Raw genomic sequence first — 19,047 nt, forward strand, 5'->3', positions numbered from 1 at the left:
TGTGTAATGGCTGGTATTAGTGTTGGTGCGATAGCTTGAAGTGTTGGTGCGATAGCTTGTAATACATCTTAACCTACTGTGACTACAGCAAACACAGGGCATGTGCAGAAGTGGAGACAATATGGTGCAGTACAATGAAAGAAGACGCACATAAGGGTAAATAGAGTTTATTTTTTAAGCATGTTTACAGTATTGAAAATGTCATTTTTAGTATCACCTCTCACCTAGATAACTATTAATGCAGCTTTTTAGAAAAAGAGAAACAGAACTTTTATGTACATTTATTCACATTTGCCAGAAAGGAAACGTATCACATTTGTTTACCAGACACCTGATGGAAAACTATCTTCCACAGACCCGTAACATCGTCCTCCAGCACGAGTCAAACTGGTAAGTTAAAGAAAACTGTTCTCCATCAAGAACAATTTTATGCAGGATATTCACATATTTTAAAAAAAACAAAACAAAAAACTACAAGTCAGCAAATTAAACCATGACCACCTACTCCTTGGCTAGTAGTGTGTGAGAGTGTTACATGAGTGGACAGTGCAGTCTCTTTCCAATTGTCTTACACCAGAGGGCTCCTGGACAAACATAGGGACTCAATCACCAACCGTTCTGAAGAGGACATTTCACAGCCCGAGATTTCACAAAGATTCTGACATTCACAAGTGTTTAATAATTTATATTTTCAAATCATTTCTTCCATTATTTATTTTCAAAGCATTTTGGTCTAAAGAAATAGAACTAGCACTTTAATTCACATCATAGACCACACCACTTACGGCTGGCATGGGACTCACTCAGCCCAGGTTACACTGGGGAGGCAGCCCCCCCTCAGATTTGAGGACAGACATTGTTTTATTGGTTGTGCGTATTATGTTATATCCTACAGAATGTGATGAGTCCAGTGCTCACAGCCCTGCGGGCTTGTGCCCTCCTCTGGGCACATGTGGGACGTGTCCCTGTGCTAAATAGGAACAACTATAATTTCAGGAACAAATGGGCTTCATCAATGTAAAGATGACAAATACTTAGAACTTTTCTTAAGAACAAATTTGTTGCAAAGTAAACAAAACCTGTTTCACACTATTTCGGTGGGGTGTATTTGTGCAGGAAAATGAAACTCAAATGCACTTCTGGCCCCTTATAAGATTTAAATACTTCTTTTAATTGTGCAAATTTTGCCCAGGAGTCATCTGTTACTGTCCGTACTCTCTTTAAGAGATCAGCCTTAACATTACCATTTAAATAAGTATAAAAACTGCCACTTTTTAAGTGTAGTAACTGTAATTCTCTGTGCTACATGGAAAATGATGCATTATGTACAAGCAAAAACAGATGTCAGCACTTTGGTGTAGACTTGTTAAAGATTAACTAGTTTTACAAGGGCTTTTTACAGCTCTTTAAAAGTTTTAACATTTAACATGAAGGTCCAAAGTGAATATCAAGAATAGTGATCACTAGCAGCCACTGTGGGGTTTTCTTTCCTCCAACAGATGGCGCTATTGTTTCCCAGATCCCACTAACAGCAGACTCTGATAACATTTTGAAAGTAAATGCAGATGTGCGTAACATGACCTACTTCACGTTCATTATTTTTCTCTAGAATTCCGCATTCCTCTACATACCTGCATTTCAACATTTGGCCCTTAGAGGCATGAATGCCAACAGTGACTCAGTAAACTGGCAATCAGCAAGGCCATTTCACACATTTGACAATGAAAGCTGGTCTGTATGTAAACACAAAGGCCAGCCCTTGGCTAATCAGGACTGAACAGCAGTGTTGTGTGATATTAAAGATGATTACTAAACTTTCCATGATACAGAGCGCACAGTATGAGTGTCTGGTCTTAGTGCAGCATGGCTTACGGTTTATGTATGCTGATATCAAGTTAATATCCTGTTTGATATTAGAATTACTGAATTGACAATAAATTTAGATAAGTAGGTTTCACATTATATCAGGCCTCAACACACCCATAATACAAATTTGGGCGACCTCCTGGTTAACAAAGGTGTGGCTGTACATGATGGATATGATTGTGATCCATTGAGTCTATTTAGAGATAAGGACATTAGAGGAGACCCGTAGGCACTGAACAGGACAGACTCTCAGTCTGACGCTTCTCTACATTAGCCCCGAGACGTTGCCCTGCAGCTGTCGTGTGAGCTGCAGAGCAGCCTGAAGGGGAGAAACAGTGGAGGAAAAGAAGATGAGAGAGTGGGGGCTTTTATTTTGGCAAGTCCAGCGCAGCCACCTCCAGTTTCATCTTAAAGTACTGGTTGAAGCGCAGGACTGCATATCTGAGAGTGAAGGTACACACAGAGAAGAGCGGCGTCAGTGATTTGACAAAAATGTGCGTGGCATGTTAGCTGGATGGACACAAGTGCAAAGAAATAAACTGTTTAAGCACATTGTGGTTTGAGCTGACACAAATAATGTCAGCCCCAAGGCTTAACACCATGTTCTTGAAACATATGACTCAACAACATACTTTGCTTTGCTAGGCAGAGCAAAGCAAAATAACTCATGATAAAGTATTTTTGCTGGTTTATTTCAAGATGTCAACTTACCCCAGGAAGTCAAAGTCGATGGTGGAGAACTTAGCCTGAATTAGAGCCCAAAGACCCCAGAAGAAATGCGATGCCTAACACAGAGGAACGAGAGAGAGCAACAGGGAGACACAAAGGATTAGCACGTGATTATTGTCTGAAAGCAAATGCCATTTCTAATTACACAACACTGCTAACTCAAGCATGTATGAAACCGGCAGAACATCTATGGCATCAATAGTTGACAAACAAACACATTAGTTCACATCCTCGTCGTCCGCACTGTCCTCCGCTGACAGTGCCATGTTACAATTTGTCATTAAAGGTGCGTTCCATATGCTGGCTCCATCAGCGAGCACATGACAAACGCTCTTCTCTCATTTTGAGAGCAGGTAGAGCAGGTAATAGCCCACATCATTCTGTACTGTGTTTAACCCACATCACATGATAACTGAGCAGCAGGGCTGGAAACGGCTGCGTCCTCTGCAACTCTTCACTTTGATTTGTTTCATTGTGAGTGTTATTGGGAAAAGGAGGAGTATTCTGTGCAGGTCAGATAAAAACTTTGTTTTGCCAACTGTTTCTTATCATCCTTCAAGTAAATCAAGGAGACGTGCTTAGGCAAGCAGGACCCATATTAGTTATCATGAGCCATGAGTGGTTTTCTTTCTTACATTCTACTGTGATTCAAAGATGTATGTACTTAAATGCTTACCAGGGCAAACTGGTTGACTTGGACATAAAGAATTTCCACCTCTCTGTCAGTCACATCGCTGCCCTGGCCTTTGTGCTCCTTATAGGCTTCCAGGTAGGAGCGCAGCCACTGCAGCTGAAAAGCACGCCCTGGGTAGTAACTATAATCCACCTCGTTCAGACCTGGAAGACACAGACATACCAAACTTAGAGACTCATATTTCACCGAGCAGTTAGTACACCTATTTCTATACGTTTATCAGGAAGAACAAGTCGCGCTTACCAGCAAACTCATTAAAATGATTCCCAATGTCGTAGGCTTGGTAATTGTACCCAGCATATTCGTAGTCAATGAACTTTACATTGCCTGCAAAGAGAAGCAGCTTTGTTCAGACAGAGACAAAGGCAGCAGACATAAAATGATTATGTTGTGTTTTCCCTTTGATAACTTAGAATGTCAAGGCTTTTCATTTCATACTGTAACTGTCTTCCTGTTAGCCGATTTTTAGGGCAAGGAGTAAGAGTTTGCATTTTGAGGGAAGTTTACTGTAGAGAGAGAGACTTCAGCATGGAAAAAAATAAAATAAGGGCAAAGAGAAACACATGTAGAGGTATTATTCTCAAAATAGCTACTAACACTTCCTCCAAAAGAAAACCATGCTGTTAAGAAGTCAAAGTTAGCATGCATATTCAGAATACAAGTTCCTGTTAGGTACAAAGGGGGGGGACTCTCCAGGCCTGTTTACACTGAAGAAACTTCCAGTAACCTTTTGTAAATCATAGTTCCTATATCTGCAGTTCCACTAGAGAAACCGGGCTCTAAATTTAGTTCCCAGTTCTACTCTATCTGATTCACTTTCCTGGGCCTGTGGCCTTGCTGTGGAAATGCAAATTACATTTGCCTTGAATGGACTTCCCAGTTCCTGGGACAGAAAAGTGTTCCCGGTAATGTATCTTTACTACCTCCAAAAAAGTCCCTGTTTGGGTGATGGTACTTTCTAAAGATCCAAGAACTATCAGGGTGTTCACTGCAGCACCAAACATCGCAGGTTGGTGAAATAGAGCAAAGCATTTTACACACCCAGCATTTTTAAAACACAGCAGGTCAAAAGTGGCAAACCATCATATTTTGGATGCATCAGTAAAACCAGGTGCTCCGAAAATGTCCTGGAATTAAGTTCAGGGGAAATAAACTTTCTGGTGGAAACAGCCCTTATGTGTTTATGCTGTTTTAGATATTTTGCTTGTACAAATTCATAAGAGTCTGAGCTGCTAATCCCCAATAGGATCTAAAATAACAGTTTAAAAACTATGAGTAGCTGAGTTTTCAGTCTTTTAGATAGCAGGGATATGTCGGCAGAATAGAAAATAAAGACACAGAACACATAGAAGAGAAGGTTTGAAAATGACCAAGTCATATGTTCTGAAGAGATGGAGGGAGGGGGAGATAGTAAAATACAAAAAGACACTATAAAGGTGTGTAGAAAAGTACAAACTGCCAAAATAAATGGACAGCAACACACTGTTTGATACATGCCCTCTCTCAGAACTCTGTTGATTTAGAGCAAACAATGTAGAAGATGTTAATAGTGAAACTGAGAGCCAACTGGACATAGCGTCTTTAGATAAATGTATGTCTGTGACATGCAATTAACACTTAAGCAATAATAATGATTTCCTGATGTTAGAGCATGAAGAAGGAACGTCAAAGAATGCATTGCTGTCTGACTGCATTTAGAAGTATCTGCATTAACAATGAGTATGAATGAAGAAGTTGATCTCAAAATACAAACCCTTACTTTCACAAGCCCGCTTGTTATAGAAATATTAACAAAAACAAAACAAAACAAAAAAAAACACCTAAATTTGAAGAATACATTTAATTGAATATCTTTTTGGGTCTCTTTGGTCTTTATTTCTTTAACCTACATATGTACAATTAGTTTTTGAGGTGGTGCTGGACTACAAGAAAGACACTTTGAGGTGGGTTACCAGCCGGCGTGTAGGTCCTAGCGGGACACAACTGAACACCTCCGGGTAGTGGCTATAGCCCCCCTGTGCAGCAGATGAAAAGGTTGGGGCAAACACATCTTTCACACATGCTCACTCTCTCACTGACACAATTGTCTTTTTATCCACTCTTGCTCCCACGCACAGTGTCGAAACATCAGGCCCACTGCCAGACTTCCATTCCATTCATTATTTTTTTGTCCCCCCTCTAACGTACAACCTCACTTCCTCTTCTCACAACACTCCCCTCCAATGCTCCCTTCCCATTGGTCTACTGTGAAGTCAACAGTGTGACACCTCTGCTGCTTCGGAAAACGACTTAAGGGGCTTCCTGTTGGCTGCTGAGCTGTTGATTTGTGGCCCTTGTGACCAAGTAAAATAAATACAGATTATCTGCTTTCCAATTCTAAACTACAGCAGCCTGTGATGCAGGGTGAGAGACAAAGTAAAGAGAGACAGAGATAAGAAAAGTAATCGAGAACTTTTAAACGTATATTAGAAAAACTGATCACTTCCACCACTTCTGTTTATGGTTTTATCAATACAGGAAGTGGTGGTTTCTCTGCCGTTTGCCGGACTAAAGCTGAGAAGAAGTAACAGGAAGCAGCGTGGTAGCTGTTCAGTTTCGTTTCATGCCTACTCTGTTTTCAATGCAGCAAAAGAAAGAACAAAACAGCAAAAGACTGAGATCATCTTGAGTGGGCAGGATCAGAAATGTAGTAACTGATGGAACTTCGTACTAAGTGCCCGGATTCTAACGGGGTGCCATTCCACTGAGGTTGTCAACTGAAGGTGTGGCCTGGTTGTGTTTATTATTATGAACACATTCAGTATATGATTACTTTAGACCAGGGCTTGCCTAACCCGGTGCTCAAAGCCCGCTGCCCTGTTTGTTTTCCCATACACCTATTCAGCAGTGGGTAGGGCAGGACAGTTGGAAACAAGCAGGGCAGTGGGCCTTGAGGACCAGGTTTGGAACTGCTACACTAAAGGCATTGACATAAGGGAAACTTGCCTAACAACATATAAGGTGCTTAATAATATAAGAAGCCTCTTCCATGTTACATATTGAAGACTGAAACATGATTCTGCAAACACGCACAGACTTGTATGTGTGTACAGGGGTTCTATACTGTCCTGTACATCACCTCAAAGCTACATAACCCTAGCTTGACTGTTGGTTTTTCCCACTAACACTAGTAATTTGCTTGCTAATACTGCTCAGTTAATAAGCACTTGTGCAATTTGCAGTATTAGATACAAGTAATTCCACTTTGCATGTACCTAGACACTTACCTGTGTGCTTGAGAAAAGACTGTCCCTTGCATTTTTGCAGAAGCATGTTTCTGCTTAAAAGTATAATGCTGATGATATTCAATATAATTGTTAATGTCAACAAATCCCATGAAAAGATATAAAGCATTAGTGTATCTCACAAAAAAGGCTTTTCATTTCCTATAACAGCTGGACAATATAGTTTTAATTATGCACATTTTCTACAAACAGGACTAAACTATTAAATTTATTGAGGACTATATTCATCTCCAAATTAATACACATACAAGACATTAATGACTATTCATAGCAGTAGAAGCAACAAAAGCAACACATTCGGGGGATTTGTTGACAGTTAGAAAAATACAGAATATCACTTTGAATCGTCTCCCTGACATCAATATTGGTGCTTTGGAAACTGTGGAGCAGTTAGCTACACATTTTAGGAATAAATATATAATATTTTAGGCATTTGGCTGAGTGACTTAAAGAACGTGCAAACCATAAGAAACAGTTATGTAATAACCAGTATCTTAAATTGCCTAGCAGTAACATGTCAGGGGGAGTAGTGGAGTAGCACTGGAGGGTGACAGGTAGGTACTTGGCTTCTACTCCCGCCATGAACTCATCCCGATTAGCCTGAGCAGGGGGCAGACTACGTGAGGGCCCTCAGAGCCGACTGTGCGTGGGATATGTCTCTCTCCATTGCCTCACCAGGGCAGGGCGGCGCAGGGCAGCCACAGCCTCAGCTGTCATTCCTAGGGGAGAAAGGCTAGACACAAGGAGCTGTGAGAAGGGCCTCGCCCCTCGTCGCAAACTGACGAGGGGGCTGACAGCTCTTAAACCCTCCCTTAAACAACCCCCACCCCACATACATAAAAACCCTGTACCATCCTCTTTTCCCCTTGCTTCTTCTCTCTCACCCTTTAGCCTGCCATTCATCTGCTACAGGTATAATACTAAGAACAGTTGACTGGTACAGTCTCATAAACTGATAAAGTTAAAGTTGCTCTGTGCAAAAGTAAACTACTTAGTTGACATGTTGATGACATAAGTCACGTTGCTTGACATCGTCAAAAAAATGGTAACATTGCTAAAGCACCAAACACAACTTGACTTGGCATGTGGTACGATGTAATGGCATTGTTTGTTCAGGTTGATAACAGTGGTTTACGATTTTTCAGCATAGAACTAGAACAACAGTGCAGACAGAATTTGGGAAAAAATGAAAACCAAATTTGTGCTTTAATTTGCACTCATTTATGGAAAAAGTCAGTCACCATGATTTAAAGGTTATCAATAGAAATGTAGTACACTGAAATCTGAGTCCGACAGATTGTTTTAATACAGACCTGCATTCAACGCACAAAAAAAGCTTATTTTCAATACATTTTTATTGAAAAATTAAAACTTAATGTAGTGCCAACATATCATGTGGTGTGCTTTCCCTCGGTATTGGTCTGATTCGAAATAAAGAATCCATCACAACACACACACAGTCGTGTCCGACCGTTCTAGTTCTACGCCTGAAACACACTGCAAACACTGACAATGAAGCATTTCACTAGCTCTGAGGAAATGTAGGTAATGCAATCCTACCTTAGCGTAGGAACCTATGCAAATCACACAACAACACAATCAGCCATCCAGTAATGTCCATGACTACACTTGTGCAGTTTATACTCACCTTCTGTCTCGTTGTAGATGATATTTTTGCATAGCAGGTCGTTGTGGCAGAGAACTACGGGGGAGCCCAGCACAGACAAGCTCTGCTGAAGCCACACCAGCTCTTCTCGGAGGCACCGTAGGCTGGGCACCTCCGTGCGAAACCTGGTGGGGGCAGAGTCATAAAGGGATGAGAATATTTAGAAGAAGTAGGAGTATTATGAGTATTAATGGAAAGACAGAGGGAGGTAAAGTCAGTATGATGAACCTTAAAGTAGAGTTAGATATAAAAGTAAGGATGGATAAATAACATATATTAAATTGCTCAACACAAACTTAAACCATTGAATCTGGATACACACCCACTACTAAAATTGAATCAATTTATCAGCAAATAAATGTCAAAACAATGCTTAGCATGACAACATGGCAACAGCTGTGGCTCACAAAAACCTAATTTGAGCCAAATTTGCTTCCTTAATTTAACAAATAAAAGCTAGCTGAACATAAGAAGTCGGCTGGAATTTTCCCAATTTTATTGCTATGGCCATTACAATAGGGTTCAATACAACTTATTCACAACTTCATTTGCAGCTTATTAGATCTATTATTACTGTAGTTTCACTGTTGTCTGTTTGTGCATTTTAGTTTAGGTATTAAATGTATTTGACATTGTCCACATATCTCATCATTATCTGTAGACCTTAATCAATACCCAATTAGGTAGCAACAAACAAATGTTGTTCAACAAAAAAGGCTAAGAGCAAGAGCCAGTCCAGTTCAGGCACTCCACCTATTTGTTTTTAACTTAGCATCCAAGAACCCAGAGATACTGTGGGTGTTGCAGAGTTTGGTTAAGTGTTCATCAGTTTTTCATTCAAAGTATTAATGTGGGTGGCTTCCATGCATATCAACAAGCTGTAAAAGTCAATGTTTGTTTTTCAATTTAGGTGCCAATATCCATAAAGGTGTTTTTTTTTTGCCAACAGAATTTTCAAATAGCCAATACTTTATGGTGCCAAGATATCCAAAGTGTGTGAACCACGATAATCGTAGCTCAGTTTGCCTGTGATGCTGTTGTGTTTGTTGGTGCTGACACAGTCTAAATGGAACTTAAGTTGTTAATGCACCAATACTTTTACATTTAAGACAAGACAAGGCTTTATGTTTGTGAAAATAAGAGTTACCAACTAAATAAATGTGACTAACCCAACTAGATAAACATATCTATTAGCTATAGTAGTGATGTCACAGATTGATGTCACACTCAATGTATGACATTCATTCCACCCACTTCCTCAGTCATGTGAGATATGTAAAGTAGAACTGATAAATGCTTTTACTGTATGTTGTGCTATAACACTTTATAGTTTGTGACTAACTGAAGTGTGGGGTCACAGTGCCATGTGGAGGTAACAAAAAATACAAACATAACTAAAATCCTCAGCCTTCAGAAAAAGGTCTAAAACTTGCACTACGCATTTAAATAACTTCAATTCAGTATTCAAATCACTTTTCTATGGGTTTGGTTTTTTAATTTGCTTTGTGTTTAGGCTTTTAAATTAGTAGTGCACCCAGGACTACACACAAAACCTATAGACCTATATACTGGGGGTTGCATTAAAAAATGAGTGGAAACAAAGTCTGTTATATTATATGAGCGCAAGTGAATAATTTAGAAACAATGTGTAATAATGAAACTTTGCTTTTTGACATTTTGAAATAATTAAATGGCATCGGGCAGCAAGATTTAAAGGTTTTAAAGACCTCACTAAATTTAATCTCTGTAATAAGTCCTCACCTGGCATTTTGCTCAGGATCCTCAAAGTACTTGGGCAGGAGAGCAAAGTACTTGCCCATCTTCAACCACAGGTCAGACTTGGGCACCCAGCCATTATGGGCATGGATGGCATGGTACTTGGCCAGTTGCCTGGCAATAAGCCTGCAAGGTTGAAGAGAGAAAAAAACAAGAGGAAGAGGATTAGAACAGTGAGCAGCAATATGCAAACACACTCAAGCCAGGCAATTTAATCATAAAAGGGAAAAAAAATATATTTTCTTTTAAGTATTATCTGAATGTGGATGGCATGCCCTTGTCAAAATTGAGCACCTAAATTATAATTGCATGGAATAACAATACCAACATGGTTTATATACAAGTTTGAGTGTTGGCTTTTCCGAAAACATTTGTTGTGTATTTTACCTGAAAGCAGGTTGGCTGCGAATGTGTTTAGGTTCCAGTGCAGTTCCTTGCAGAAATTCATAACACAGACCGTTGTTGAAGGTACAGTAGAGGCGCGGGGCACATCTGTGTTCATGCAGTACTCTGAAACTTTTAACCTCATTTTCACGGTCGACCAGCAGCTCTGTTTTGTTGCCGTATATACGGACTAGAACCACATCCTGCATGACTGTACCCACATAGCAGCCCAGGAGCTTATTGGTTATTCCATCTGTGAAAAACTGTAGCAGCAAAGGAAGTGGAGAACAGGTAAATCAGGGCAGAATCTAAATTTGTCCTGTACTTCAGCAATCTTGTTTAACACAGTAAAACAACACTGGAACCATACTTCACATAAAGGGATTAAATTTATGAACCTGTGAAGTCAGGATCTGATGAAAAAAAATAAAATAAAATAAGAACAAAAGAGAAGCGGGGAAAATAAAGTAGCCATAAAAATGTGGGTGTGTCTGCATTGATTTAAGATTAACCATCTCTTTTGTGGAGCTGGAAGTATTTTCGTGTGCGCCAACATCTCTCCCTCTAACTCTCTAACTGAGAATGACAGGACTGTGTGGAATTTTATTTTGTATTACGAAGCAACGATTGGCATTTGCTGAGTTCCCACTTTGCTCTCATTGAGGAATATAGACAGTGGGAGAGCATGTGACCAGCTTGAATCCACACAGTGCATATGAAGTGAAGCCACCCCCTGTCTGTTACTGGAAAAGAAATGCATTCGCTTTCTGAGTATGTGCATAGGCTGTAATGTGAGAGGTGCACTACTGTCCTCTGCCTGGGAGCCTTATTCTTTGCTGGGACACAATAACGATCAAACACAGTGTTTCCCTTATTGTAAAACAAGTCTTGTGACTATTGAAGCTCAAGCAGGATACTTATGTCATACATGCAAAAGGTAAATGCAAATACGCCTTAGTCATACTCTGACACATGTGTTTCTATCGGATGTGTGCAGGAATTAACCAGCGATTTTCACTAGGCTATAAATAACGCCCTATCTACTAATCTAAAGAATTCCAGTCAGTCAGTCACTAGGACGCAGCATGATCGTAAATTGGAGCAGAAACTTCTTCAAGTCGAACAAATGGCAGGCAAGTTTCTGCTTTCATCATTCATCAGCTATGCACTGGTTCGTGCCCCACATAACATCCACACGGCTTAAATTATGTAACACGCAACCAATGTATGGCGTCGAACTAGATCTGCAGGATGCGGTAGTGTCGACGATACACGGCCAATCTATGATGTTAACCTGTGCACAGGCGGCTACTGTTCCCAGAGGCAAATAGTTAAGATTATTGTTAAACAGGAAAAATGACAGCAGAGTCTCCAGAGCTGTAATGTAGTGAAGGAAATTATGTTCACTGTGTCTGCGCATGTAACGGTAAATGTAATGTTTGCTTGGTGGTCACGTCAATGTGTTTCACGTCATATTAGCTTTTAAAATGAATGAAACGTTAGCTAGCAAACTTTATTTTTCCTGCGGACACACCTCGCTAGCTAACATCGCGTTTCGTGCTGTTTAGCACCTTGCAACGACAAAGAAATGAATATTGATGCCAGATATATATATATATATAAAAAACGTTAGGACATGTTTAATCATAATAATAGAGAAAATAAATGAAAATAACGGTACCTTCACTTTGACCTCGGATGGCTTCCAGCTCGGTCTCAGCTCCTTGATCAGCTTCAAGGCACCGGGTCTGTAGTCGTTCTCGTCAACGGTCACGTCTATTCTGGGCACAGCGGGAGCCTCGTCGGGTACGTGAATGTAGTTGGCCATGGCGGAATCTTTAGGACTTAAAATATGTTACACTCGCACAGGTGCAGTTATGTACGCAGCAGCAAAATGCGCAATGTATTGAAGACACGACTAGCGGCGCGGTATATAATGTTACAGTGTAAGGCAACGCCTCTCCGAGAGTCCCACCCCCCGCGAAAAAGAGCTGCCCCGGTGCATGCTGGTAGTCGAATGACTCATCGGAAGCGCATGTTTATGCGGTTCGCGTCCACCGCCGGCGGAGCTTCAACATTAAATCACTTTATTTGTAAAGCACATAGTTTGTGAAATATGGTTAATTTAACGCTTAACTAAAGCAATAAACATAACAACTACAGCTGCCAGGCATCCGACTAGAATTCGAGTTTAAAACGCTGAGTTCTCCATCGTATCTGAAGACCGGTGCACTTCGGTGAAGACATGCTAACGTGGACGTGTTGTAGGCGTAGCTGAGTCAGGTGTTGACGTCACATCCGTAGTCTTCTTGAATGAAGTGAGCTTTGTGTCGCGTCTGGACGTCATTAATGTCAGCGCGGTGGAGGCCAGGAGTCTGACATCGAGAGGATAAATCCACTTTAACTCCAGTTAATCCCGCTGGGAAAAAAGACGTCCTTACATCAGTTGAATAGCAGAGCTGCAAATCATGTGTTTAAACCTGAAAGTAAAACTGTTCACAGGGCATAGGCATTACAAAACGGAACATAACCAATTCCCTGTCTTTAGATTCTGAAGGTATAATTCACTGATGGCATCATATTTATCATAACTTTTGCATTTCTTCAGTTTCTAATCCTTCTTTGTTGCTTTCAATGTGGAATTATTTGCACATTAGTCACTGTGCTGAAGAAAATGTGATAGTGCCCTTTAAAGTACTCCCACAAGTGAGAAAAATGTGATGAAATGCTCCTTTTTAAATGAATGCAATTTAATGCAGTGCACTATAAGTTGCTGATGCAGTGTGGAGAGCAGGAGGTCTTGTGTCCATACCCTTAAAAGTGTCATTTTAGGTGCTATTTGGATGTCCAGTGAATGAAACTCGTGTCCTCACATGTGAGAAAACATGAAGACATGATGCTGTAAGTTCACTTTAGAGGCACAGCTGGGGACCTGTGTGAATAACCCTGCTATGAAGAATACACTTTTAACAACACAGACCATTCCTACTCTAGTAACATTTGGTAACTAGTGGTGTCTATAATTGGTGATAGTCAAGTATCGTCCTGAAATGTCTTCTTTATCCCTCTCTTCAATTGTATTATTTTTTTGTCACATTTCTCACACTGGATGCCAGCTGTATTTGTATGCTGTTGCATGACCACTCCCGGTCTGTTTCTTCAAATCAGCACCACTCCCACAGTTTCATCCTCGTTTTCAGGTTGGACCTGAAATGTTTAACCTTTCCTCACTTATACAATATAGTAAACACCTGTATAGGACAGAGTGTTTTTTACAACACACCCAACAAACAAACAAAGACAAGTGAAATCTCAAACCACTCAACTAGGGATGCAGTCTTTGTGGGTGCCTTTTTATATTTCCCCACCCCCCTGCTTCTGAGACAGCCAGAATCTGCCTCTGATCCTTGTTTTTTCCTGTCCTTAACACATCGAGTCGAAGGCTTAGCTCCTCCAAACAGGTAACTCAAAATATTGTTTTTACCAGTGGTGCCAACTCTGGAAACGCCCAATCTATGTGGCACAGAGTTCGTGCCAGATCTGACTTGTTGCTTGGTAACTAGTTATACAACAGTACATGGGATCCCATGGCACCATTTGTCCTGCCCTCTATTCTAGAAATCTCCATATCCAGCAGGGATTTGAATTTTACCTTGATGCATGTGCAAGTCTGTCCAGTGTTGACTCACCCTATAAACAATGCCCTGCCCTCTACCCCACAGGTACACCTGGGAGAGCTGGCCAGTCGGTGAGTCACTGACCTCCCCCCCTCCAAAAAAAAAAAAAAAAAAAAAACACAAACTAGAAAATGTTGTCTATGCAAAGGGAACACTTTCCACTTTAGTTGTAATGTTTCTCATGCTTTCAAAGGTGGATCCCAAAGAGCAACACGTCTTGGGAACAATGAACTGTATTTTAAGTATGTCTATTGTTAGAACCCCTGCTGAGGCAGAGGATTTGTTTAGTTTGAAATTTGATCAGAAATCACTAAGACAACATAGCAACAAAAGATTTTTTTTTTTGACAAGCCAGTGTCACTGTACATCTCCCAGTCTTTTAAATGAAAAGAACTGTGCCTCTCTGCAAAAACAGTGGGTTATTTTGGCAGTCTATTAGTGTGTTTCAGTGTTACACACACAAAAAAAAACATTTTTACTACAGCTAAATAAAGAATTTAAAAAATCAGAACAACACTAAAGAAATACAAAAATACATTTACAAGGGGAATTCATAAGAACCAAGATAATCTCTCCTTTATGGCCAAAAAATATCTCACACACCCATTTGTTTGGACACCATAAAGCATGATTCCTTCGTTAACACCTTTCACCTTGCACAACATTTGAGTTTTGCTGGGCACATATATTTTCTAGATGCTATTAGAACTAGAGCAGTGCCTAACAACATCCAAACATCCTGCCATCCTGCTTCAGTGGAGGTCACAGTTCACTAAAACAAACTCTTTATTCAAGTTAATCAGTGTTGGTAAAATAAATCGAACGCAGAAATAGACAGACATTAAAAACACAAAAAACAATCGCACGGATACATTCTAGTTGTGCTTGGTATCACCTTGACTCATGAAAGGGCCCCAGGCCCTGCACACTAAACTTTCTCAGCAGGACCACCTGTGGAATGACCCGAAAAGAGAAGGAAACACTGAGTAGCTCTGTGGAATGATCTTGAAAGTAATGGAAAACAGTTTTAATATACAAAGTGGATGATTAACATCGGTTACTATTTAGATAACTTTACCGGCCTGCAGTAAGTAGGTAAAGAATTTGGTCATGTGTGAGAATAGAATAAGGTCAGTTCGATCTGTGTGTGCTGCTAGGCCTGTGTCCACAAACGCATCTGCACACAGCTCACACATGAGCTTGACTCACTGACACGTTTTTTTGACACCCTGAACAAAAACTGATGACTGCATTACTTTACTGACTAAGTGCAAAATATATTCAGCACTTATTTTACAGTGTTAGATATTAGGGATATTTTTCCATCCACATTCACAGTGGTATTCTGCTGTACAAACACATAATGTGCACATATCCAAAATTAGACTCACGGATATACTGTTAAGTATATGTGTTTTAACGTCAGTTAAAGATTTACACAGTGTGCGTTTAATTATTAATGACAGAATCTGTTCAGTTGCTTTTGACTTTTAACATTTGTAGATCTATTACATATATTTTTTAAACAACTGTATTTTATTTTAAAAAAAACATTTTCCTAGGGTATCTTTACAGTTCTAGCATCTCTTAGGTGACAAATTTAGACTAAGAGACAGACTGCAAAGTTTCCAGAGGGCCAGAGTTCTGTGTACTGTAGTTTTTAAAGATGCAAAGTCAGTGGAAATTGAAATGATTTATCATCGGTTTAGCAATTCATCTTAGAATTGTGACAACTCCCCTCTTATGACATTTATTTGTCTTGTTGCTCAGTTGACTGAATCCACCAGAATGTTGTCTTTAAAGTTCACCGCAAGTGTAATTTCCTTAAAAAACCAAAAAAAACCAAATCAGAATTACTGAGATACTGGACCCTTCCTTTCCCTGCAGCACGTTGCTGACAGTAAGCAGGTCCTATAGTCCTCCGGACTCTGCTCTTTGGGATTTAGGAGGTTGTTTTGAGGTTTAATAAAAATTAAATTCCCAACGTTAGGACTAGCACATAAACAGCTGAGAAAATTTACATCAAGCTGTTATACCATTTATCAGTATAGCTTAGTCTTTAACCTCAACTTTCACTTGGTTATTTCCAAGCAGATTTACCCATAATTGGCTGTGTGAGCTCGTCTACTTAGCCACTTCCATTGTTGCCATGGAGAAATGGTTCAGCATTTGGCATGACACCGGTGGCACTGACAACAGAATCACAGCCAAATGTCTTTCCACTGGTCAGCTGGATGTAAACGGGCCAGGTCCCTACTGAGAGGGAAGAAAAGGAAAGAGAACAGGAACAGTCAGCGGATGAGTCCCAGCAACAAATCCAGTTCTCACCATTCTCAGGTCTGAGTGTTTGCTGTGGGGAATTAAACGGGTCCTCGGAGGTGAAGATCTTTTCCACCTCACACTCATATTCCACAGAAACTCTGCGGGACACCTGAGCAAGCACCAGCAGAGAGAAGAGACTCGGGATACGAGAAACATAATAGAAGGTCAAGACAGACTGATGAATAAGCTGCAGGTATTTTCCACACAAATGGAGACGTCAATGCTGGAGAAAGCAATTTTGCGCACACTGTCCTACCTGCTAGGCTCACAAGGGAACTATTCCTTTATGTAGGTATAAACCAAGGGCGCTGACAGTCTCTGTAACACCAGATCCATGCCTTTTAATTTTCGGGGACTGGACAAACACACATGTCTGTATTAAAAGGAAGAAGACAAATCCCTCCCTGAGCCATAAGGTAAATAAAAACCTGCAGTAAAAGTCTGCGATGCTCCAGTTTCTGGTTCCTCTGTGGTGTAGCGAGGCCTTTTACAGGGAGCAGCTCTCAGGTTTGGTCTGCCTCCAGTGACGGGATAAGGAACTGTGCTACTCCTGCATCTAAATAGGTGCTTCCTATGACCTTGTCCTTCACAGCCCAGATCACCTCACACCTACACAGAACATATTCATTAACTCTGAATGAATGAATGAAATAGTGGAAAATGTAAATAAGCATTGCTTATTGGGTATGCTGATAGTATTACAGTATTTAAAGGAGTTATATACTGTATAAGTTTAATGTTCTTCAGTATCAATTCACTTTTTAACTTAAGTTGACTCACACTGGTTCCGAGCCAATCCCTCAATTTTCAACAACAACTATTCTGTTTGCTTTGGACAACTGCTTCACCTGAAACACAAATACAAGATAAGCAACAACATGAACTTTGTTTTTTTACACCTATGACTAGTTGGTTTGGTTTTCTGTCCAATCCCTACTATTTTGTTTGTAAATTGGCACACAACTAGCGAACCAAGTCCAAAAGAATCAGGAGTAAAGGGTATATAGGATATTTCTGAACAGGTGCATATTATGCTAAAATCTATCAGGCACAATTCCACCTCTATGAAATAAATAATCTGTTTTAGGTGGCAATGTACGAAATGAAAGAATTCCATTATTCGTTTATTACTAGTTATAGGCCATAACAGCCGCTGCAGCAATAAACATTTGCTATAAACACTTTGTACACTTCAAAAGGGTTTCATTAGTTCAGTATCTTCAGGCATTTCAGACTGGAGGTGACAGACTTATCTGATGTGTGTGGGCTGTAGCTGGGTACTGTCTGTGTCATACAGCACGTATGCTGTCCTGGGTTGAAAGATAGGGTCTTTAGATAAGATACAGATACACAGCTTCTGTTAACCAAAAACAAAGCATCTGAAGTTTCTACAGTCTCAGAATAAAATTAAGAAGTCTTCTTTCTCCTTCGTAAAAATTCAGATCTTTTTCACAAATAGTGCAAAATCACCCCACCCTGCAACATATTAAGATCTAAGGTAACCGTGTGTCCACAAGGTGGTGTTACTAGACAGATAATAGCTCCTATGGAATTGGGACATCTTGCAGGAAACACTACCTGCACTTTGTGACAATAATTACATTATAATCACTAACAATAACAACTTATAATAAGCAATCGTAGTATGGCTTATGATTCAGTTAATTACAGTTGTTACACACAGATATTTACTACTGGTATCAGCCATAATATATTTTAGATTACAAGACAGAAGTTCTTCTTAATATTATTTCTATTAGACAATGCAAAATAGTTACATGTGACTGTGTGTGCAGTAAATTGACAGCAGAGTGAATGAGTGTGAGGTTGGGAACTTATCAAGACTAGTGATTATCAAATAAGAATATCTTAGAATATTATGTCTATTAAAAGCATAACGAGTTATAATCTGTCTTTTTCGTACTGTTTCAAGTGACTGTGACGTCAAGACTGTCTTGACGTGGGAACCTGCTGCAATCAAGACCACGTCAGCACCAACCAGTGGTTATGTTGAGCTGCTGTTAAAAGCATCAAGTGCTCCTGTATCTAGGTTTTTACACACAGCACGTACCAATCTAATTTATTAACGATACGCGCTGGAGAAAAGACAGGAGGCAGAGCTGGAGGTAGCAGAGCTTAAGATGCTGAGGTAGCTCTTTGGGAGTGAATGGGATGAAGAAGTAGGATGCAGAGGATAGAGTTAAACGGAGACAGATGATTTGCTGTGGCGACCCCTGACATTTTGCACCCTAGAATGTAACGCTAGTGTGGTAGTCTACATTTAACTACTCACATTGTCATGTTTCTCTTAGTATGGAGACTAAGCAGTGACCGAATCAAAGTAACTTCCGTGTTTACAAATAACTACGGCAAGCGGCAGGAAAGGTGAAAGCGCGATTGAGCCCCTATTTAATGATGGGACAGCGCGTTTATTTAAACACATAATGTTGGTATAAATTACTAAATATTCCACAGGGATGATATGGTACAGTGCATGCATTTAGACAAATATAATAAATAAATAATAAATAAATAATATAGCTAACTTTGTTAACGTCAATCCACTCGATTTAATACAAGATGTACATGCAAATTAAAAAATACCCTAAACCTTTGTGTTCTTACAAAAAATTATAGAAATATTCTAGG

At 40.0% G+C, this 19,047-nt stretch overlaps 1 protein-coding gene and 1 long non-coding RNA gene across 2 annotated transcripts; both read right to left on the reverse strand.

Moving 5' to 3' along the window:
- Window positions 1–151: 151 nt before the first annotated feature.
- On the reverse strand, window positions 152–12,341 carry etnk1 (ethanolamine kinase 1). The gene is made up of 8 exons (XM_026361452.1): window positions 12,081–12,341; window positions 10,403–10,662; window positions 10,001–10,141; window positions 8,222–8,364; window positions 3,533–3,616; window positions 3,272–3,432; window positions 2,578–2,651; window positions 152–2,307 (listed from the first exon to the last, which is right to left on the reverse strand). The coding sequence occupies exons 1-8, from the start codon at window positions 12,225–12,227 to the stop codon at window positions 2,235–2,237; spliced, it is 1,083 nt and encodes a 360-aa protein (XP_026217237.1). The 5' UTR covers window positions 12,228–12,341; the 3' UTR covers window positions 152–2,234.
- A 4,095-nt stretch (window positions 12,342–16,436) lies between these two features.
- Window positions 16,437–18,744, reverse strand: LOC113164569. The gene is made up of 3 exons (XR_003299017.1): window positions 18,692–18,744; window positions 17,179–17,246; window positions 16,437–17,007 (listed from the first exon to the last, which is right to left on the reverse strand). It is a non-coding gene; the product is annotated as an uncharacterized LOC113164569 (long non-coding RNA).
- Window positions 18,745–19,047: the final 303 nt, after the last annotated feature.

Source organism: Anabas testudineus, chromosome 23, assembly GCF_900324465.2.
Source record: "Anabas testudineus chromosome 23, fAnaTes1.2, whole genome shotgun sequence".
NCBI lineage: Eukaryota > Metazoa > Chordata > Actinopteri > Anabantiformes > Anabantidae > Anabas > Anabas testudineus.